The sequence below is a fragment of the Mustela erminea genome, chromosome 12 (genome assembly GCF_009829155.1).
Source record: "Mustela erminea isolate mMusErm1 chromosome 12, mMusErm1.Pri, whole genome shotgun sequence".
Lineage (NCBI taxonomy): Eukaryota > Metazoa > Chordata > Mammalia > Carnivora > Mustelidae > Mustela > Mustela erminea.
In genome coordinates, this window is record NC_045625.1 from 68,045,896 (window position 1) to 68,070,670 (window position 24,775).

The following is a 24,775-nucleotide window of genomic DNA, read 5'->3' on the forward strand; positions in this document are numbered from 1 at the left end:
ATCCCAGTGTGTGCAATTCTCAGAAGAGAAAGCTGAACATAGGATTTCTTTTTTTTTTCTTTTAGTCATTAAAATTTGCACAGAGTGAATGAATAGAAGTTACTGGAATTTTTTATAAGTTTTGATAAGTTTTGAAACCTGCCAATGAATGCTAACAAAGCAAAGGATGTATAATAAACTAAAATTAACGGAAGAACTCAGGAACCAAAGTTTTCTTGCCTAATTTTACCTAGTTTTGACAATTTGTGATTGTGATTGTTACAGTGCATATGTAGAATATAGTCCTTTTCTGCTTGTAAACTGTTTCTAGCACAGTAGATCAAATAGAACAAAATACTGATATTTCCCAGTGTCCCCAAATACTGTCCAGATGTTCTAACACCCGGTTCAAGATCCCCAACACTACCTTAAGCTTCTGCCAATATGTGAAGTAATAGGGTAGTGATTGGTAAGGCTGAAATGAAAGTGAGCTCAAGATGTCATTCAAACATTTCCTTTCACACTTAGAGCAAATGTTAGAGCAACTTACAACATTTGGGGTACATCCTTAAGTTCTTTAAATTCAATGTCACTGATTTGAATTTTTATATCACTGTTGGCATTTCTGTAATCAGGAGCTACTCTGCTTGACCAAGTCATCCCAAATCTTACCATTTTATGGGTGTGTTGTATAAGAGGAAACCCCTATACCAAAAGTCGTAACTTCCATCAATAACAGAATTTTTTATGTTGTTATTAATAAATCCATCCCAACTCTGACCTCAAATGACAGAATGTGTATGGAATCGGCACTTGACCACATAGGAGGAATGTGTGGAATAATTATAGATTCAAAGATTTAATACACACACACACACACACGTGCACGCACACACACACACACACACACACATACATACATATACATGGGTCCATATATATATGGGCTTTCTGGGGATGGTGAGCGGCTGGTCAGTAGCGGAACATGTCAACAAGCACTTAGCTCAGCCAGCCGGGTCTACTTCCTCCAAGTGGGATAAGAGACCTTTGAGTCAGAATATCCTCAGTGATATGTGGCTGCCAAACCCCTTTTACAAGAGAAGACTGAAACGACACAGCCCTCATCGGCCAGTATGGAAAACCATTAGTCAACACTGGATGAATTGCAAGCCTTCCATTCCTCCACCTAGGAAGTAGCTACCATGCATCCAAGTGCAAGGTCCACTCCAACCTGCTTAGCAGGCATCCAAGTGCAAGGTCCACACCAACCTGCCTACCATGCATCTGAGAGCAAGGTCCACACCGTCCCACATAACACAGTCCCACTGAATGTCTCACAACAGAGCTCTGAGACCAGCATGGCCCACCTACACGACAAATGGGTCCCTAAGGAAGACAGGCACGTGGCTGACGTTAGCTCCCACTTTCAAGAAGCATAAACTTTATTGACTGTGTCAGGGAATAGGGAGGCAAGGTTCTGGTCCACTGCGAGGCTAGGATCTCCTGTTCACCCATCATCTGCATGGCTTAGCTCATGAAGACCAAGTAGGTTGCCTAAAAGGGGCCTTATATTACATCAAGCAGGGGAGTATGATCTCACCCAACTTTGGCCTCATGGGCCAGGTCCAGCGGGATCAATCTGGCATCCTGCCTTCCACACCTGCCTCCAGACTCCCTCCAGGCAAGGGGATGCAGCAAGCAGGCTCTTCATTTACGGACGGTTTGCAGTCACTGAGCCCTGACGTGCAGAGTTCCTATGGCACACACGCTATTTCAGTACCCCACCTACCTGATGGAAGTCCATGGGCACAGGCACATCCTGCTAAACCTGGGGTGGGGGCAGGGCCCCTGGGTGGCTCAGTCAGTTAAGCGTCTACCTGTGGCTCAGGTCACGATCCTAGGGTCCTGGAATGGAGCCCCATGTTGGTCTCCCTACTCAGCGGGAAGCCTGCTTTGCCCTCTCCTCCTGTTCTTGCTTTCTCCCTCGCTCTCTATCTCTATCTCTCAAATAAATAAATAAAATCTTAAAGAAAAAAAAATAAAGCTGGTGTAGGGCAAACAGCCCAGCCCTAAGAGCAACTGTGATTTTCTTTTTGGCTCATGTACTTTCCATACCTGTGCCATGCTAAAGACCTCACTCTGTTCCCCTATCCCAGGGGGAGAGTGAGCAGTCACCAGGCTTGCGGATGAACTTCAGACAAACCTGTGGGGTAGGTTCTCAGGGCCGAAGGAAGGCCAGGCCATCATGAGAGCACAGTGAGTACCGACTCCCGCACTTTCTGACCCCCGCCTTCTCAGGGCTGCCCAGTCGCTGCACCTAAGAGCTGCCCTTTCACTTGGAGCCTCGGTAATAAACACGGGCAACAACAGGGAAGACAGCAGCTGCTAGCCTGGGGGGAGACAGGCACAAACACAATTCATTTTTGTTTTTTTTAAGATTTTATTTATTTATTTGACACAGAGAGAGAGATCACAAGTAGGCGGAGAGGCAGGACAGAGAGAGACAGGAGGAAGCAGGCTCCCCACCGAGCAGAGAGCCCGATGCAGGGCTCAATCCCAGGAGCCCGGGAACATGACCTGAGCTGAAGGCAGAGGCTTCAACCCACTGAGCCACCCAGGTGCCTCCCAATTCATTTTGAAGGAAGCAGCACTTCCATCTTAGTTTTTAACATTGGTGGCCTCCATGTCTGTCTCTGTTACCTCAGGACACACATTCATCACCATGCAGGAAAATAACCCTACAGGTTTTGTAGGGACACCATATATATGCTGACCCCTCAAATTTTTTGAGGTTCCCTCTCGAGTCCAACAGAGACAGTTGGTTGAAGTAGCAAGATATTGACATCCTGAGTCTCCTTTTCCCTGTAGGTTCTTCCCTGACCTTGACCTTCTGCTTCGGCATGATTCTTATTCACACTTGAACATTTCTCCTCGCACAACTCCTCAAACACACTCTGTGTCATTCGAAAAAACATTCTTCAGACCATAGACCAAAACTCATCCCTTTGAGGCGGCAGCACTGGGCGCCAAGAGAAAAAGGGTACCTTACTGTGTACTCCGGGTCCGTGGTGTTGAAAACAGAAGTGATCCGTTTCCACAGCTCAGGGTCCATCTCTTGCAACAAGTGTGTTTGCTTCCCTGCCCCTGGGGGTCGTCTCCAAGCTACTGACTTCGGCAATCACCCATTTCACAAGGTGGTACTGCTTTTTTGTCTGTAGATTATTTCTCCAAGGGAAAAAGCAGTGCCTTCCTAAAATCTGTATGAATGGGAAGAAAAACTCTGTTATGGGTTCTTGTTTTCTATAGGGCAAAATAAAAATAGTTCAAGAGGAAATATATGTTTATAAATTAACCATTCCATTGTCCACATACATAACTGACAGGCAAAATTTATATGTTCACATATTTGAATAATTCAGAAAACACCTCTTTTTATGACTTTTTACTTTGATATCATCTTAAACTTATAGAAAAGTTGCAAGAATAACATAAACTCCCATAACTTAATCAGATTCACCAGGACCACATCGCCTCATTGGCTTTTTAAAATTTTCTCTCATACTCATATACATTTATACATCATTGCTTTTTTTCCCTAAGCCATCCAGGAATAAATTAGAGACATCATATCCCTCTATTCGTAATTATCCAGTGTTTACTTAAGGACATTCTCTTGTATAACACAGTATAGTTATGAAGATGAAGAAGTTTAATATTGATGCACTGCTGAGACCAAATTCCAAATTTGGTCCGCTTGCCCCCTCTGTGGTCCTTTATAACAAACACTGCCCTTGGTCTAGGACTTACCCCCAGGTGACGTGCTGCATTTACTCATCCTGTATCTTTGGTGTCCTATAATCTGAAATGGTCTCTCTGTCTTCATCACCTCCCACAACCTTAACACTTTTAAAGAATACAGGCCAGTTATTTTGTAAAACATCCTTTGATTGGTTCTAACATTTTTATTATTAGATTCAAGTTACTCATTTGGGGCAGGAACACCACAGAAGTGATCTGTCCTCCCCTGTGTACCATTTCAGGAGACACCTGATGTGGCTTTGTCCCATTCTTAGTGACCATTTGGTTAAGAATGCATCTTTCAGGTTTCACAGTGATAAAATTTCAACATTATAAATGCTCTTCTTATCAAAATTTTCCGGCTAAGTTTCGCACCCATTCGTGATTTTTGCCACGATAGTTATGAAATGATGAAGAAAACATATATGGGTGTTCCCTTTCCCAGAAATAACAATGTTTCGCTTCTCCGTCCCCAGTGACAGCCTTCTTTAGCTGACCATCCAAAACCACCCACCATTCCCCCATGAGCAGTATCCTATTTTCCCATCCATGAAAAGGGACAGTGAGTGTTTCCCACAACAGAATGTCCAGCACTGTGGTACTTTGGAAATGATGCCTCAGTGTTTAGACCTTGGGCTGGGTCCATGGACCCTGAAATCACATAAGATCCCAGCCTGATCCCATCAGAACACAGCGGCCACTCTTGCTAAGCACTCTTGGGGGTAAGAACTGGGGAGAGTTTGTACCCAGCCCCAGCCCAGTATGAAGCTTTTCTGTAGATCACTCACACAGCAGTCTTCGTCTCTGAACATACAAAACAAAGGGGAAGGTTGTTTATCTCTGGGAATCTCGTTTTCTCAGCCTCCAAATGGTCTTCCTAGAAAGTCTTTGCTCCTCCACGAGGATTCTGTTGCCATTACCATAACCCAGACCACACCCATGCTTTTTCTTCATTCCCTTTGTTAACCTTTTTAACTAGGTGTGACAGTAACCTGCTTGGCCTACTAGACTCTTCCAGAGCCCTAGAAGTCCACTCTGGCTTGCCTCCTGGGCAGCGGCTGGCAGGTTTCCCTTGGACTCTCAAGTGTGCACACTCTTACTACCCAGTACCCTCCACTTTCCACCCAGTACATTGTTTAACCCCCACAGCCAGCCTGCTGTAAGATCGGTGCCCCTATAAAGCTTTTTTTGCTGGGAACGGATGTATAGAGAGGTGACTGCTGAAGTGACTTGCCTAAGGTCCCAGCCAGTTAGTGTTCATCAGAGGCAAAGCCTGGATTGGAAGCTGAACCGAGTCCAGAGCCCATACTCATCCTGCCTACATTACACTGGTCCAAAATAAACCCAGAGACTGTTCTTGGCAGGGCCCGGGGTAGGGTGAGCAGAGCCAGCTGCCTAGGGGGCCAAGTTTAAGAAGGCCGTCACTGCCAGGGGCTGTTCTCAAGTTTAAGAAGGCCGTCACTGCCAGGGGCTGTTCTCGCACTTGCACAGCACCGAGATGTGTGGCCCCTGAAAATCTGCACCCTCAGACCAGCCCCGGTTCTCAGGAAGGGCTGGTCAGTGTGAACTCATCTCCCTAACCACTCACTGTGCAACTCACACAAATCTCCAGGCTCCTGGGAATGCAGGGACTTCAGTTTTCTTCCTTTGATCAATGGACAAGCTATTCAGCCTCAAGGCGACTCTGTTTGAGAGCTCTCAAGAGAGAGCAGAGACAAAGATGGGTACAGCCCCTTCTAGATCTTGGAGCCCAAACATTCATTTCCCGTGGAATCAATACATCCAGCCAATACTTGGGCCTTCTTACAAATCCCCTCAACTAAGCACTGGCACATTTTTTGAGGATTTCAAAGTACACAGATGGATGAAACTCTGCTGTCTTGACAGGCCCATCATTTTTCCATTTTATTGACCTTTTTGCCTTTAGCTTGGTAAGTGGTTTGCTTTCCCCACTGACAGAATGAGTACTTCCGGATATTAACTCAGTAGTGCTTCCCCTGGGCTGCCTTTCTTTCCAGAACTCAGAGCTCTTATTAGGATGAGGTTTCAGAGCCATGGGCTCAAATGAGGCTTTGCCACATACTAGTTACGTTCCTGGAAAAGTCAATTTGTCTCCCTGAGCCTCGGGGGTTTTGTCTGTGAAATGGGGATGTTAATACAACATTTGCAGAGTTGTTGTGACAATAAAATGGAAACAACATTAAGTACTTAAAAGACTCATGGCAGTGCTCCACAGACTAGTTCTCTCCCCTTCTTTAGGCGCCCGCCCTTGGGCCAAGATCATCCTTCCCAGAATTCTAGCTAAATTGGTACAAACGGGGACACCTGGCTGGCTCAGTCAGTAGAACATGTGACTCATTTTTTTTTTTAAGATTTTATTTATTTATTTGACAGTAGATGGAGAGGCATGCAGAGAGAGAGAGAGAGAGAGAGAGAGAGAAAGGGAAGCAGGCTCCCTGCTGAGCAGAGAGCCCCCTGTGGGACTCGATCCCAGGACCCTGAGATCATGACCTGAGCTGAAGGCAGCAGCTTAACCCACTGAGCCACCCAGGCGCCCCGAACGTGTGACTCTTGATCCCTGGGTCATGAATTCAAGCCCTCAGGCTGGGCATAGAGATAAAACGGGGCACCGGAGTGACTCAGTCTATTAAGTGTCTGTCTCTTGGTTCCCGCTCAGGTCTTGATCTCAGGGTCCTGGGATCAAGTCCCACATTGGCTCCCGCTCAGCACAGAGTCTGCTTGTCCCTCTCCTTCTGCTCCTCTTCCTGCTCATTCTCTCTCTCAATCAAATAAATAAATAAATAAATAAATAAAATCTTTTTAAGAATAAATAAATAAAAATAAAAACAATAAAGTGATACCTATTGCCAAGCCATGTTAAATCACAGTTAGGTATTACTCAGGCCACAGATCCTCTGACCCATCTTTGACTATAGGAAGTGCTCTGGCTGGCCTTTCCTAGTACAGTGGGAGTACTGAAAAGCAGGGTTTTGTTTTGGTTTTTTTTGGAAAACCTCCCATAGTATTTATTTCAAATACATGTTATTGTGCTATTGGTTTTTTTCTCTTGAATGATCTGAATAGAGTTGGTTAATTAGTTTAAGCTTTGTAAGCATCCCAGGATTATATTTTTGGTTTATTAAACTACAAGATGTATAAACAAATGTTCATCTGTAATACACGAAGTGTTTCTTGTGGGGGAAACAGCAGGGAGCAGAAAAAACTCATGTTCTTACGTATAATACATTGTTGTTAACATGGGACAGATGTTATACGTAATTTTTTTTAAAAATTCACTTTACTCGTTTTGGAAACAACGTCACCAAAAGCAAAAGAGTGACCTTACTGTAGAATTACATGTACAAGGCAAGATCTATTGTCATGTATTGAAATTGTTTTTACTTTCGTAGTTTAAATAAATTTGGAGGGACTTGGGTTTGTTTTTTTTTTTTTTTCATTTATTTTTCTTTAATGAGCTTATACGCACAGTCCATAAGTTTTCAGTCTTCATAAGCCAATTCTCGGGGAATGGAATATAGAAACAATTTGATTAAAATTCCAGCAATTAGTTGCTACACAATGGCTGCAAAGTTTAAAATTGAGTTTGAGGAAAATTGCCATGAAAATAGCTCAGACTCAGAAGAGATAAGGGGCCATTCCTTTGGTCTTGGTACAAGCTATTCCTTACAAATAATGATTCTGCACGACTAGGGAAGGATTTAAAATGTAGCCCTTTCAAGTTGAATGGGTCTTTCACCTCATTTTCTGATCATAATTTCTATTTCCAAATTGGGCAAAATGAGCCACAGCTTCTACCAAGGTACTCATCATTTTAAGTGATAGTCCCATAAATCAAATGAATTCTTATGCTGCAAAGAAAGTCTGCATTTTCATTACTTCTTAAAGCTCTTAACTACAGGTTTCAGATAGATAGCATTTTAAGTTAAAACTTCTCTGCAACTTAAAAAGTAAATACACAAAATAAAATAAAGTAAAACAAAAAACTTCTTTGCAACTGACCATTACTTTTGCATTTTTAGCTTCATTGTTGTACATATAATTTATTCTATTTAGGATTCCATTTTCCTTCTCACTGGTGTAGGTGGAGGATGGAAGCGGCTCTTGCTTGCACAGTGATATGTTCTCAAATATGCTTGTACTCTTCAAACCTAAGTTTAAAAACAGCCTAGGGGCTGAGAAAACACTGGGTTGTGCCTTGTAAACGGCTCATATAAGAGTATTTGCAGGAATGTCAGGTATGTGAGTCAAGCTTCCTGCACTTATAGCCACAAATGGCAGAATAAAGGGGTTTTGTTCTTTGGGGGTTTTTTTTTGTTTTGTTTGTTTGTTTGTTTGTTTGTTTGTTTTTACTTTCCCCCCCCCTTTCCAGAAAATAAGAATCCTCCATAATCTTTAACTAGACTGAGTCTTGAGTTCATGATGGTTTTGATATCTGGTTGCAGCAACCGGCTTCTTCCAACAACACATTTTTACAAAGAAAGCTCCTCATATTATCTGTTTTCTGTTTATCTGCACCTTTCTTGAGAAATTCCAATTGGACTTTTTGCCTTTGATAACATGGCGGCAACTTACTACAACATATCACAATTATGGGGAAGAGCTGATAAAAAAAATTCCCAAGTCTCCCATTTATCAGTGACAATCAAAAAGAGCAAAAGCATAAAGAACGCTCTGATGATGTTAATAAATGGTGAGGATTTGGAACAGGGGTCCAGGAGCACACAGTGAGAGATCACTTTTCCCACCACCAATATGGTGGGGCTTTGGGGAGGGACCAGCCTGACTGCCAGGCCAGCGAGAGCACTGTGCCTTCCTGTGTAAGTACAACATAGCACCTGTTCAGCCATAGGTTTACCTGCCTCAGGGAGAAAGACTGTCCCTAAAACACATGCAAACTACTATTTAGAGATCATCATGCTTTTTTTTTTTTCAACATTTTAAGTATAATCTTATCACAACAAATTTACTTTTTGTCTAGGACTCTTCCATGTGTTTTTAAGTGTACTAACACACTTTGTCATCTCAATCATATAGCATAAAATGGGAAATATTATCTCCATTTTTTAGATGAAGTATTGAGGCACAGAGAACACAGTACCTTGCCCAGATTCACATGGCTAGTGAGTCAGGAATCAGCACACACTTTCCAAATAGAGTCAGGTAGTGAATATTTTTTACTTCCAGCCTCCAGTCCCTGTAACAATTACCCAACCCTGCCCTTGTGCACCACCAGCAGCCATAAACGATACATAAATGGATAGACATGTTTGTATTCCAACAAAATTTTATTTATGGATACTGAAATTTGAACTTCATATAGTTTGCATGTGTCATGAAATATATGTTCCTTTGATTTTTCCCAACCATTTAAAAATCTAAAAATTATTCTTAGCTCTTATGTTGTAGGTATAAAAATAAGCAGCTTGGGGAGCTGGGTGGCACAGTGGGTTAAGCTACAGACTCTTGGTGACGCTTGTTTTCGATTCAGGTCTTGATCTCAGGGTCATGCAGTCAAGCCCCGCATCGGGTACCGTGCTCATTGGGGAAGCTGTTGAGATTCTCCCTCTCCCTCCGCACCTGCCCCCACAACCCGCTGCGGCGCCTGTGCATTCTCTCTCTGTCTCTCTCTAAAATAAATAAATTAAAAAAGCTAAACAGCTGGCTGGGTTTAGCTCTTGAGCTATAGTTAGCTGCAGTAGGCGGTAGAGTCAGAATTTGAATCCACGCCATGTGTTTCCAGTGAGCTCTTAATCACTATATCCTCTAGATCATGATAATAATAGTAAATCATGCTCTTTATAGAAAACTCAGCGAAGTCTGAGAGAAAAAATAAAAACCACCCATAAAACCACAACCCAGAACTAACCATTAGTAATATCTGATACCTTCTTCCATTCTTTCATCTGCTGTGTGATGCAGTATTCCACTTAGTAATTCTAGCTTTTTCACTTATCATAAGCATATTTCACATTTCCGCAGAGGCCCACAATTGTAGCTCATTTGAAATGTACTAAGGGAAAGTGCTATTTTGAAAGAATCCTATAGCTAATGATTTCCTAAAGAATCCTTTTATTAAGTGAGCCGTTGGTCACATCCCATTTATCTGAGGCTTATTTGCATTTCTGGGAGTTGGATTCTTTAAAAGCCATCCAGTCTGCAGTCAGGGATGTAGTAAAAAGGCCTCAAAATCATCTAGACATGAATTTGACTTCTCACCATCCCTTTACTAATGAAATGATCCTGAGCAAACCATTAACTTTGCCACACTTCCGGTTTTGCTTATATGGAAGATAAACCATAACCACAATATACAATCATACATATGCATGAACCTAACACAGAATAGTGGTCCATTGGTAGCAAGGAGCCCTTACATTCCTTGCCCTGCCCTCCCAGGATTCCTAGTCCCCACCACCACCCGCAGGAAACAGATTCTCTCCCTCCTGACCATTGGGAAAGCATCCTTTTCTGTTCTGTGCCCTGTAAGAGTTTTCCTGAGTAAAAATGGGGCCCCAGTTCCAGGGCTAATCAGGAATATAATGAGATGGGAGGATCCAAAAGCCTCCACGCCTTCCCCCTCTGGCTCCTGCTCCGCCCCACAGACTCTGGTTTACAAAAGTAAACCGTGCCCAGGTTCCCACAAACAGCAGGTGGCATTCTGACATCAGCAGAGCCTGGGATCCTCTTCAGAGCTAACAAGGAACCTCTAGAGCAGACGTCCGAAAAGAATGCCGACCCCAGCCAATTCCAAGAGCAGCCACGATGTCCTGGAGCTGAAGAGTACGACAGCCCCCCCAGCAGAGGGCTACAGCAACATGGGCTTCCAGGTGAGCCGACGGTTCCTCTTGTTTATGACAAAGTCATTGCAAATAATGCTCTTTCTAACCACCTTGGCAAGTTTCTGAAAGAAAGCAGCAGGCTTATGGAAATGCAGGAAGATTTTCTCAGGAAACACTTTAAACCTATTGTTTTTTCCTTCTTGGGTTCTTCTTGGGCAGACAAACCTGAAAAGTCTCTTTTAATAGAACTTGTTTTGATCCCTGACTTGCCCTGTCACTTAGAAACAAGTCTGTCCTCTCTGGCTTTTGTTTTGGGCTCACGGGCCCTGACAGTATTTCCCAAAGAGCTGGAAAAGAAGGAAAGAATGAGGAGAATCCAGATGTTGGATGTAAGGAACACCTGAGGAGTTCTTCCTCTTACTGCAAGTCCCAAAGTCCCTGTCCCATGGTGGCCGCCCCAGTGCAGCCAGGTTAGGCAAACCAGTTGCATGTCATCAACCAAAACTCATTGAGTGATTAATGTCTCTGACCTCTGGTCGAGGTGCTGCAGAGATCTAGAAGGTGTCCTGTCCCAGGGAAACACTGGGCTCTTCTGACGGGCTCTGGGATGGGGATTTTTCAGGGATGTCCCTAGCTGTGTTTCCTTCCTTAAGCTGACACAAGAGCCCACACCAACAGGTGTCAGAAACCTCTTGGGATTCAGGGTCACCTCAGACAGGGTTACCTCAAACACCTCACCTTAGACACTAGCAAAGAAACAAACAAAGAAAGTAAATGTCTTTGGCACAAGTTCTAAGTCTTCCACCCACAAATTACTGTAACTTCCCTGAGCTTCAGTTCAGTTGTCTATATGTAGTCACAGTGATCTTCATCTCATAGGTTACAAGTGTAAGGGAAGAGAAGTCTTATCCTCTCCTCTTATATTCAGCACCTGAGGTCTGTGAATTAAACTGAGAAATGGCATATTAACCAGAGAAAGACGGACAAATTTTATTAGTATTTTTAATGTTGTGTTCATGCAACTTCACAGAAAAGAAGTGGAAAATCCAAAGAAATTTCAGACCCAGGGGTTTATATACCCTTTTAACAAAGGACAAAAAATTGTGGAAAAATGATTAGACAAAAAAAAAGAGAGAGAGAGAGAGAGAACTTAGGTTTTTAGGGCCAATAGTCTGTGGAGAAGTGAGTAGGAAATACTTTGGAGAAACTTATGAAATATAAGGTTTGATATGAGGTTATGCAATCTTATCCCAGTACCATCTCTTTGTCCAGTTCTGTTACGGGAGATGGGACACCTGCATAAGGGAAAGTCATGTCCTGCTTGTAGACAGAGAGACAAAGACCGAAGTGATCTTTTGGTGTCTGCGTTTTCTCAATTGCTTTCAGGTCAGAATAACTCTCAAACCAAAGTGGTATATTTTGGGATGGCACATCTTGATTCCCTTCATAAGAGTTAAATGAGAAAAAAGCCCAAGTCCGAGGGCCTTTGTGGTTCAAGAGAATGGAAGGGATAGAGTCAAAGTGAGTATGACAGCAAGACAAAGATGTCTGCAGAGGAGGGAGATCCATGTCACCCTCAACTGACAGCCTAGTGAGTGGGCACACATCCACCAAAGGTAGCCTTGACTTCTATCCCTCATTCTCTTCTATCAAAACAAAACATCTCCAGAGCTCAAACCCAGCATCTCCAGGTCTCAAACCCAGCAGAATACCACACACCAACACCAACAAGCAGTGACCAGGTTATTTCTTCTAACTCTTGCTGTTTGACAAGAATTTCCAGAGACACATATTTACTCAGCAAAACCATTAACTCCTCCCAGATAGGTCACTATTGGAAAGGGATACCAATTCAAGAAGGGATAATACCCTATTCTTGCCCTCCAGGAGCAAAGCAGGCAGAATCGTAATATGATGTAAAATATGATGTTACTGTATATGATGTAAAAACAAAATATAATGCTAGAAGTCAGCACCAAGTGCATTGTACATACATAAGCAAGTGGAGTTGGGCTGACCTGGGAGTCTCTCAGTTAGGGCTTCAAGGATGGGCAGGGATTCCCCAGTTGAACTGGGAGGGGTGTCAGCAGAGCACTACAAGCAAAGAAAACTGTCTGCATAGGCCCAGGAGCCTGAAAGAACATGTGTGCCCAGGATAGAGAAGATGAGCTAGGGCTAGAGAGTAGGGACAGGGCCAGGGTGGCCCCAGATCACACAGCCTCCATGTGTGAAAAGGCATCGGGAAAGAATCCACCAGGATATACACTGCCAAGTTATTAAAATACTCTACTAGTCCTGCTGAGAGTGGACAAAATAGAAAGAGATTTGTGTGTGATTGGGACAGCATTTAGGAGGTTAGGATGATAATCATGGTGGAAACCAGCTCTATGCAGAAGTACCGATACTGGTAGGAAGTCCCCTCGGCCATGGAATTAGCATTGAGTCAGGGTGACATAAGGGCTGCTCTGGTTATTAATATCTCCATTTTCTTCTCTGTACGGTAGAGTAACAATATCATATCTTGAGGCTGAGAGAATCAAGTGAGGTAATATATGTTAGGAAAAAAAGCATGTAATATTTGTTTTAAAAAACTGTTCTGTCCTAGTTTGTTCAGGTCATTGTAACAAAATACCACAGACTGGGGGGCATATACACAGAAATTTATTTCTCATAGTTCTGAATCCTGGAAGTCCAAGATGGTGGCCGCAGAAGATTCAGTATCTGGTGAATGCCACTTCCTGATGGACAGTCATGTACTTGGTGTGTCCTCACAAAGCAGAATGCACAAGGGAGCTCTCTGGAGTCTCTTTTATAAGGACACTGATCACCTCAAAGGCTCCACCACTTAATACTGTCACATTGGGCATTAGATTTCCCAAAGAGGAAATTTTGGGGGGTTGGTGGGGAAACATTCAGACCATAGCAAGTGCCTAGCACACAGTGTAAACACAGTAACAGTAGCTCTTGGTGTTGGGGCAGATTAAAGAGTGACCAAGTCAACATTTCTAGCTTGAGAGCTCAACTTAGAGGTTCCCTTCATATAGACGGGAAATCCAGAAACAGGGTGGGAACAAGGAAGACCATGAGTTCATTTTGAAGCCTGGTGGATGAAATTAGGGTGATTCCCTACCCCTAGATGAAGATGGAGAGGAGGCAGGAAGCTCTAGGCATGCGTGCACCTGGGTCTGGAAAGGAACATGATGCGCTCGGGGGCCATTAGCACAGCGATGACCCACTGGCATGAATGAAATCAGCAGGAGGGAAACCTAGGGAGCCCCAGTGGTTTTTGTTTGTTTGTTTGTTTTGTTTTTAATTTTTAAAATTTATTTTCAGCATAACAGTATTCATTGTTTTTGCACCACACCCAGTGCTCCATGCAATCCATGCCCTCTCCAATACCCACCACCTGGTTCCCCCAACCTCCCATCCCCCGCCCCTTCAAAACCCTCAGATTGTTTTTCAGAGTCCATAGTCTTTCATGGTTCACCTCCCCTTCCAATTTCCCTCAACTCCCTTCTCCTCTCTAACTCCCCTTGTCCTCCATGCTATTTGTTATGCTCCACAAATAAGTGATACCATATGATAATTGACTCTCTCTGCTTGACTTATTTCACTCAGCATAATCTCTTCCAGTCTCATCCATGTTGCTACGGAAGTTGGGTATTCATCCTTTCTGATGGAGGCATAATACTCCATAGTGTATATGGACCACATCTTCCTTATCCATTTATCCGTTGAAGGGCATCTTGGTTCTTTCCACAGTTTGGCGACTGTGGCTATTACTGATATAAATATTGGGGTACAGAAGGCCCTTCTTTTCACTACATCTGTATCTTTGGGGTAAATACCCAGTAGTGCAATTGCAGGGTCATAAGGAAGCTCTATTTTTAATTTCTTGAGGAATCTCCACACTGTTCTCCAAAGTGGCTGCACCAACTTGCATTCCCACCAACAGTGTAAGAGGGTTCCCCTTTCTCCACATCCCCTACAACGCATGTTGTTTCCTGCCTTGTTAATTTTGGCCATTCTAACTGGTGTAAGGTGGTATCTCAATGTGGTTTTAATTTGAATTTCCCTGATAGCTAGTGATGATGAACATTTTTTCATGTGTCTGATAGCCATTTGTATGTCTTCATTGGAGAAGTGTCTGTTCATATCTTCTGCCCATTTTTTGATATGATTGTCTGTTTTGTATGTGTTGAGTTTGAGGAGTTCTTTATAGATCCTGGATATCAACCTTTTGTCTGCACTGTCATTTGCAAATATCTTCTCCCATTCCATGGGCTGCCTCTTTGTTTTGTTGACTGTTTCCTTTGCTGTGCAGAAGATTTTGATCTTGATGAAGTCCCAAAAGTTCATTTTCGCTTTTGTTTCCTTTGCCTTTGGAGACATATCTTGAAAGAAGTTGGCTGATATCGAAGAGGTTACTGACTATATTCTCCTCTAGGATTCTGATGGATTCCTGTCTCACGTTGAGGTCTTTTATCCATTTTGAGTTTATATTTGTGTATGGTGTAAGAGAATGGTAGAGTTTCATTCTTCTACATATAGCTGTCCAGTTTTCCCAGCACCATTAATTGAAGAGACTGTCAAATGTCTACTCTGCCTAGAGCAATCTATACTTTTAATGCCATTCCGATCAAAATTCCACCGGTTTTCTTCAAAGAGCTGGAGCAAATAATCCAAAAATTTGTATGGAATCAGAAGACACCCCAAATCACTAAGGAAATGTTGAAAAAAAAAATAAAACTGGGGGCATCATGTTACCTGATTTCAAGCTTTACTACAAAGCTGTGATCACCAAGACAGCATGGTACTGGCATAAAAACAGACACATAGACCAGTGGATCAGAGTAGAGAGCCCAGATATGGGCCCTCAACTCTATGGTCAAATAATCTTCGACAAAACAGGAAAAAATATATAGTGGAAAAGAGCCCCAGTGTTTTTAGAGCTATCAGAGAATGAAGAGGCCATGGGGAGAGAAGGAGAAGGAACATCAGGAGAGAGAAGTGTCTGGGGAAGCCAAGGGAAAAGAGAACCACAACATGAGCAGCAAAGACAAGTTCATTCGATTTGCCACCAAGAGGTCACTGGTGACCAGGGGTGTGGATAGGGGCAGTTTGTGTTACGAATGGGAGCTGAGAAAAGGGGAAAATAAGGGAAGGGAGGATGTTCCTTCTCCTGATGGAGAGCAGAGTGGTGAAGAGAGAGACAGACTCAAGGGAGGCAAGTTTGGGGCTGTAAACAGGGGAAAAGAAATCTCATTGTGAAATATAACATGCAGAAAAACACACAAAATCAAATAGACAACTTATTATAAAGTGCCATCCATGTCAAGGAACAAGGCATCGCCATCCCTCAGCTCAGATACCCCAACCCTGCACATCTGCCACAGCTGCCACTCGCCCCTGGGGGTGACAATGATCCCAACTTTATAGTAATCATTTCTCTGCTTTGTTTAATATCTTAACTTATAATTATGAATCCCCAAGCATTGTTTTTGTCCATTTTTAAACTTTATGTAAATAGAAAATTACAAGAGATTTCTTTGCTTATTTTAAAACATTTATATGGAATTGGGCAAGAGGAATCATTCTGTATCTGACTTCTTGTGCTCAGTTTTTTGTTTCTGAGACTCAGACATGCTGTTGCATGTAACAGGAGTTCATCCAATTTCATTGATATACAGTATTCTCCATAAACATTGCACAATTTTTCTATTTTACTGTTGGTGGACATTTATGTCATTAAGCTTGGAGATTTTAGGAGCTTCTACAAACAAAGGCAGCTATAAATACTCTTTGACACGTCTCCTGTTGCACATGTAACCAATTTATTTGGTGTTATATTTAGGAGTAGAATTGCTAGGTCATTGGGAATGCATATATATTTTCAACTTTAGCAATAATGCCAAACTGGTTTCCCAAGTGGTTTTACCAGTTTACACTTCCATCCACAGAGTGTGAGTTCCTTTTACTCCAGAGCCTCACCATATTTATCTGGCTTTTTAATTTCAGTGATTCTGATAAATGTATAGTAAGTGGTGTTTAACAGGGAGGTTTCATTTTCATTTTCCTTTGTTACTGGCCACTAGATGCCAACTTTAAGAAATACTTGTTCAAGTTTCTCACCTATTTTCTCTACTGGATTTTGTCTTTTCTTTACTGATTTGGAAAGAGTTCATTAAATGTTCTGAATACAAACCCTTTTTCAGTTACATGCTTTCCAAATACTTTCTACCACCCTTAAGCTGTCTTTCACTCTGTAATAGTTGGGTACAAAAAAGGTAGTTATAGTGTGGTCCCATTTATCAAGTGTTTCTGTTTTATATATCCTGTTTATATATCCATCTTTTTCTGCCTTGAAAGATCATAAAAATACTCTCCCAAAAACTCGTTGCTGCCTTCTACATTGAAGACTCTAGTCCCCCTGAAAAGAGATCTTATGTATAGTGTAAGGTGGGCATCAAGTTTTTGTTTTTCTACACAGGTATCCAATTATTTTGGCATCACTAATATATAGATACAGATATAGATATAGATATAGATAATTTTCCCCAATATTTAGGGTCAGTCTTCTTAGAATAGAGCAACTGAAAGATTTTTCCAAAGTCCAAGTTGGGGGAAGGATCCAGAAAAGAGAGAAAGTGGAAAGTTGGCAGCAAAAGAGCTCAGATAAAGCTCAGAATTTCTAAGTGTGAACATTCAGTCAATTTTTGAAGGAATACTTTTACTAAAGGGTGTTCCTTAGAAACCCAGCTAAAGTTGCCTCTTGCTTATGAGTCAGCATCGATTTTACCACCAGTGGCCCTCAGAGCCACAGAGCCCATGCTCACTCTGACATCAGCTAGGTGGGACCCACTTACGCAAAACCCGAGACAGGACTAGATGGGAAATGTGCTCCACTCTACACATGCAGAGAAAAGCTGACCTACTCCTTGAATTGCCTGGTAAGCCCGTCCAGTTTGAAGAGTTTGTTCAATGGAAGTCAAAATTTGGGAGGTCATCTAAGTGCAAGAATTATTTGGCACAGACCATTTGAATAGAGAAGTTCTGAGGTTGGAAGTAATTATGTAAAGAGGAAGAGCACTGTTTCCCTCTAACCCCCTGGAGGATGGCCACATGAATCACACCAGGTGGTTGAGTAGGTTTTCACTAACACAACAGAGCAAATACATGGCAATAATTGCCTTTGTGAAGGAAGTTAAAACAAAAATTTTTCTCTTTTCCTCAAATCAGATCATACCTAGACTTATTTCTAACAGCCTAGATGGCTAGAACCCAAGGCTCTTCCATGACACCTCAGAGGGGATGGATTTAGGGATTCAGTTTTTTTTTTTTTAATTTATATATTTTCAATCTCTTAATTTAAAATGAAGGTGGTAGCACCTACTGACCCATTTCATCCAGACATTGTTGATGTTGATGAGAAGCCCTAGATGCTAGCTGAGCTGTCATTGGTCAAAATGAAAAAAAACAAAGGTAAGAATATTTGGAATTTTACATAGAACAGATTACTGTGAGCAGTAACCCCAAGTCTCCATCAGGCTACAGAAGTTTGGGATTCTGTCTTCAGACTGCAGATTTAGACATAGTACAGTATGATTTTCACACAAACCAGAGATCTGGATTTGGAGACACCTAATTCTACTCCACACATGGCCTAAGGTATTTGACCCAGAAGCCGCTTATAGCCTTGGCATGCCTAATTGTTCTTTCTTTTTCCTGGAAGGGAATTTAAAAAGAGAGAGAGAGAGAGAGAAGAAAAGAAAGGGGAAAAAAAGAAAAAGATGGTATGCGTGTCTTACAGCTTCTGGAAGTAAAATAAAGACAGAGGTTTCTTCGGAAAATGCTGTGAGTCACATGGTTAAAGACCCTCCTGTCGGTGTTCAGGAACAAAGTAGATGATGTGTAGGAATGGTGCCACTGTGAAGCAGGAAAATGTACCTGAAGACTTCTCAGTGTTCCTTTCAGTCTCCTGATTCTGTAAATTTGAAACTTTGTTTGTTACCCTTCCAAGAGTCAAAACTCTTTGACATAAAGCATGACATTTACTGATTCAACGAAAATGTATCAACACTCTACCAGGCATCATGCAAAAAGCTGGGAACAGCAACCATTTGGTTAAAATTAGTTAACAATGGCAAATCGTCACAACATAGTCTGTAAAAAGCGCTATTCATGACATGAAAAAGTGGTCTCACCTAGACTGGGAGGTGGGGAATATTTCCCAAATGCTTGCATTCATTCATTCATTCAACAAATAGACACACACACACACACACGTGTGTATATACATATGTATGTGTGTGTATATATACATATATATATAAAAAAATGTTTTAAGATAAATTTATTTATTTAAGAGAGAGAGCTCTGGAGGCAGGAAGGGGCAGAGGGAGAGACAGAGAGAGAATCTCAAACAGACCCCCTTGAGTGTGGAGCCCTACACCAGGCTCAATCTCACAACCCTGAGCTCATGACTTGAATCAAAATCAAGAGTCAGACACTTAACTGACTGAGCCACCCAGGTGGCCCCCAACAAATACATATATTGAGCACCTACTGCATGGGTGCTAGGCAGAAGGAAATACCAGTATGGCACAAATAATTCCCTAAGCTACCATGTCAAAAATTATTGGTTCCCATCTCACACTACGCAAAGAAACTAAAGCCCTGAGTGGGAAGGTATGAGATGCATGTGCAGGGAACAGAAAATGTTGTAAAGAGAGAGCCAGACGGACGAGAGGCCAGTTCTGATTCACCTCAAGGCTCTTTGCTGATTTCAAAATCTTGGTCCTAAGAATCTAAGAACAATGATAAGTTTAGGTTTAAAACTGAGTTTTTATACTCTGCAGACTCAGGAACATTCTAGAATAAACTATCCAGCCAGACTATAAGGAATGGTATAAACTCCTCCATGAAACATGGTCAGAAAACAGTCCATAAAGGTGAGGCAATGCTTTTTGTACCATGAGACAGTGTCAGCCATAGCTTAAAAGGGGACAAGCCAGGCATATCTGCTCCCCTCTGGACTATCTAGCTGCTTTACTCCCTCCGCCTGCTCAACTTCGGGAGCATAGCATAGTTCCAGACAGCACAATCGACAAAGTTGTGCAGCTATCCAGCCCCCGACCCCTTGGGTCCTACTTCCCTGTCAGCGGCCCTCCCTTTGAATTCTATTACCTTTGACGACTTTTCTAACTTTTTATTTTTCTACTTCAAATTACTGCATCCTAGTTTCTCCTCCATCTGAATCCATTAGTTGAGAAATATTTGCAAGGAGGAAGTTGGTTAGAGGCTGCTGGTCTAACTTGCACCATCAGGAAGGTCTGAAATAGAAATTATGTAATTGAGGGCCAGACCCATTCAGAAAGAGCAGGTGAGAGCAAAGGTCTTGGTCCATGGTATGTTGGATCCAGCGAGGAAGGGAGAGAGAGACAAAGACACACACAAAACCAACAAGAGACATTTCCAGGAGTCAGCAAAATTAGGCTTCCTGTTGACCCACATGGCTATTTCCTCATTCCTCCTCAGAGCATGAGGTCTTGAGGTCAGAGAAGAGGGAAGAAAGAAGTAGGAGGGGAGGTATTTAAAAGGCACAGGTGTAATAAGAAGTGGTCTGTAATAGTCCAAGAACTGACGGTACTGCGTGTGACTTTGAACTTGGCTGGCGATAACAAGGGGCCCCTTCTTAAGGAGGAAGTGGAGAAGGAAGAAAGGGATGAGCTTTCGAGAAAAGCCACAGTGGGGTGGGGTGTGGGGTTAAACACAGATACTAAGGTTAAAAGTCACATATTGAATCATTATGAGAAGAGAGAAACATGGGTTCTTTGGGTCAAGAGTTGAGGTTTCCACTGCCATTTAGGCAAGTTACCTAACTTCCATATCTATTTCCCCATCCAAAAATAGACTCTAATACCCTACACCCACAGGACTATGGGGAGATTGGTAGAAAGCACTAGCACCTCCCAAATGCTCAAGTATCAGGGACCATTAACCAAATCATTTAGGTGCTATTTTGGTCCAGGGGCCAAACCAAGCTTTGAAATCCATGTGTGAAGTCTGCCTCTTCATATAGCAGATACTGGAATCTACTGATGGGAAACTACGAAAGACACCAACAGGCAACTTTCAATTGTTTTAATGTCAACCAAATGTGAACGTCAAGCCCCTTGGGTCCCTGCCAGACTGAGAGACCTTGGCTCCCAGCATCTGTGTCTCTTCAATAGGCCTTTGTAAAGTTATTGTTCAAATACTTTGGTTCATTCTGATCCATTTCTAATTTAGTCAACTGCATCTCTAAAAAATATTTTACAGGCTCCAAATTTGTTCCATGTGTTTCTAATTAATTTATATTCATTTAGTCAGTGCTCTTTGGAAAGATGTTCTCAATTTTAAGAATTGTCAAAAAGCAACGTTTTTCCAAATGTAAGCAAATTCAAATGTGTACGGAGCAGTGATTATTCTCTTTAATGCCTAACTACCAACTGTTCTGGCATCAAATAGTCTGGTTCAAGGTAAGACTAATACTTAAGAAGTGACCATGATTTCCCAAAATAGCACAAGAGTAAGGCAGACCTGAGAAACCAAGGCTTCATCCTGGAGGTGATTCAGGCTTTGGCATCAAATGCATTTTCATAAAAAAAAGAGCTCTAGTATCACCCTTGATCCCTTTAGACAGACTAGAGATTTGCCTACTAAAAACAAATCAAAGCAGGAAATGAGAATAAGAAGAATTTTAGTTTCAATTGATAGAGTCAAAGGAATTATATCCTTGTTTCTTTATTTTTTTTTTCTCAACTATAAGAAGACATTTAGCTGTTAAGAACATTTCTATTTCTCCCTTGACTAAAGGGGTTGCATCTTTGGAATTCTAGACACAGCTAAGTTCATTCTAATTAATTTGTAAACGCATTACAATGTGTAGGAGCTGAACTTTTTAAGTCTTTATCATGACTATAGTAAAATAATTACTATATGTGTAACTTTATGGTTGACAGCTTCTCTTCTAAATTCCCTAAGGGGCCATATATGCAGCACTCGGCAACAACATTCTCTAGCCCATAGTAGATGCATAAGAAATTATTTGTTAGAGGACTAAACGAGAATGCCTAAGACAGAACCCTGAGGAACTGTATGTAACATTAAGGGTTGAGTAGAAAGGCTGATAGGGTCCAGGAAAGGGAGAAGTCTGGCGGGAGGAGGAAACTAACCATGTGTAATATCACAGAAGCCAAGAACAAGACTATTTTAAGGAGGAAGTGGCCCATTGTGTATGACGAAAACTGGATTTAAGGACATGAAAACTATCCATGACTTTGGCAAGGGTGATTTTCATAGAGTAGTAGCAGTGAAAGCCATATTGGAATGGGTCAAAGACCAAATGAGGCAAGAAAATAGAACCTTAGTCCATTGGGGCTTCTACAACAAAACACCACAGGCTGGGCAGCTTATAAACAACAGACTTATTTTTCACAGTTCTGAAGGCTAGAAGTCCAAGATTGAGACACCGGCATGGTTATTTTCTCGAGAGGGCCCTCTTCCTGGTTCATAGCCAATGTCTTCTTCCTATGGTCCTCATACAGTGGAAGGGGCTACAGTCCCTGTGGGACCTCCCTTGTAAGGGCACTACTCCCATTCCTGCGGGCTCCACCCTCATGACTTAAGCACCTCCCAAAGGCCCCATCTCCTAACACCCTCATCTCTGGGGGTTAGAATTTCAACATGATGAATTAATTATAGGGGCACACAAACATTGACCATAGCAACCTGTAAGTTCAGACAGAAGACTGGTTTTTAAAAGGAGGAGAAAGGATGTTTCTCTATGAATTCTTGGTTTCACAGCAATGAAAAATTGATATGGTTGCAAATATCAGAGAAGCAGGGGAAGGAAGTGTTAAGTAGAGTAGTGTGAGGAAAAGTACAGAGCATTGTGTCTGGCTCAGTAAGTAAGGAGTCCAGGTATTGTCATATTATTGCTCTAAGAATAGGTTGTCCAAGCTGAAATCACACATTATCAAATACAAAGTAAGAGATGCATCAGGAGGAAGACGGGCACCGAAGCCTTCTCCCCAGACCTGAGACAGACAGAGCACCTTCTAGTCAACCAACCAAGAGCAGGTGGAACTGCTTCTTGAAATGGATATGAAAGATGGAAAAGAACCCTCACTACACTGAGTTAATATATACAAGTACAGGAAAAACTCAGTATCTGTTGCAAATACCTCTAAATGCGATTTACATCAATGGCTCCGAAATGAAGATAGTTATTAGAACTTGCAACTGGACCCTGTTGGGTTTTTGGGTTTTTTTCATATTCTTTAAAGTGTTGATAAAGATGCATATAAACTATCACAAATTAATTTTAATATTTTAATAACTGGATTTCAATACCGTTGGCTCCCTTTTAGTATTACATATGCAATTTAATGTATTTTAAAACATTCTCCCATGCAAGTACTAACCAGGTTCGACCCTGCTTAGCTGTATTTTAAAACATTCTGAAGGAGCCCATAGGCTGCAGCCACTGTCCTGGTTTGGGACACTTCCCTGAAGCTTCAATCACAGTGGCAGAATTTAATTATAGCCACAGGGAGGTTAGAAATGCAACTTTATTCTGGGAAATCATGGGCCCCACTAAAATTCAGAGCCCTATATTTAAAGGAAATAGAGAAGGGGCACCTGGATGTCTCAGTTGGTTGGCTGTCCTACTCTTGATTTTGGTTCAGGTCATGATCTCAAGGTCATGATATCAAGCCCTATGTCAGGCTTTCTGCTGAGTGTGGAGTCTGCTTGGGATTTTCTCTCTTTCTCTCCTGCTGCACCTCCCCCCTGCTCTCTCTCTCTCTCTCTTTAAAAAGAAGGAGGGGAGAAAGGAAGTAGGTATTAGGGACAGGTATTAGGGACAACTAGCAGTCTTGGTAATATTTCCTACTGAGGTTATAGAATTCAACGGATGTTAATCGTATCATATTATTTATTGTTTGGGTCTTCCTTATCCTTACTTTTGCCCATTTGATCTGTCATAGACTGAAAGAGTTCTATCAGCCTCTTTCTAGATGTGTTTCTAGGTATTTCTCCCTCAGTTTCCTCTACATTAATCTATGCCATTTGTACACAGAGAGTCATGCTTCTCAGAGTGTGAGATTATACTATGATCATTGTTTCTCTTGGAACATGTTAATTGCTTTTTTTAAACCTATATTCAGACTTGGTCAGTTAAGATCATGGACATTGCATGTTATATCTTTCTGAGTCACTGAGTCACTTCCAGTACAGATCCTCCTCAATTTACAATGGGGTTATGCCTCAATAAACCAATCATGAGTTGAAAGTATTGTATGTCAAGAATGTATTTCATATACCTAATCTACCAAACATTATAGTTTAGCCTAGCCTACCTTAAATGTGCTCAGAACACCTACATTAGCCTACAGTTGGGCAAAATCTTCTAACACAAATCCTATTATACAACAAAGTGTCGAATATCTCATGTAACATACTGAATACTTTAAAGTGAAAAACAGTGGTTGCATGGGTACGGAACAGGTTTAAGCATATCAGTTGTTGACCTTAGTGATCTCATAGCCGACCAGGCAAGACCCAGCATCACAGGCAAGGATCATACTCCATATCACTAGCCCAAGAAGAGGTCAAAATTCAAAATTCAAAGTACAGTTTATGCTAAGTGCATAATACTTTCACAACATCATAAATTTGAAAGATATCACGGGATATGGCTATGTTTATTTGTTATTCCCTCTAATTCAATCAAACCTATTGATCTGCCAGATGGGTTTATTTGTTCTTAGTTCCTCTCAGCATAATTGATATTATGCTTTGTAAAAATCTTTTCGCTGTATGTTTGTGTTTTTTTTATTTTTGTTTGGTTTCTTCTGAAGACTTATGTTTTCTTTTAATGATTCCTTTTATAACGAGCTTAAGATTATAAGTAACCACGAAAGTAATATATTTTCTAACTTCTTTTCTTTTCTTTCGTTCTCTTTCATCACTTGATTTTAGCTGAATATATATTTAAGCATTTACCTTTCTCCCTTAAACACTGCTGCTTATCATCTCTTTCGGTTCCCAGAAATTAAAAGATAAGAAAATTGGCATACTCACCCTAACTTCTACTTTTTCTTTCCCTTCTCCTTCAAGTAAGTTTTCTGAGTATTTTTCTACATTGTCAGGGG

General features: G+C 41.7%; 1 protein-coding gene and 1 pseudogene across 1 annotated transcript in view; both read left to right on the top strand.

The window, feature by feature from the left end:
- The first annotated feature begins 905 nt into the window (after window positions 1–905).
- LOC116570000 lies at window positions 906–2,859 on the top strand (annotated as a pseudogene).
- Window positions 2,860–10,408: 7,549 nt separating this feature from the next.
- The window catches only part of SLC28A3 (solute carrier family 28 member 3), a 59,388-nt gene continuing 45,021 nt past the window's right edge, over window positions 10,409–24,775 (top strand). Inside the window, exon 1 of the mRNA XM_032307710.1 lies at window positions 10,409–10,625. Within this exon, the coding sequence (XP_032163601.1) occupies window positions 10,527–10,625 (99 nt within the window). The 5' untranslated portion in view covers window positions 10,409–10,526. The remainder of the gene's footprint in view (window positions 10,626–24,775) is intronic.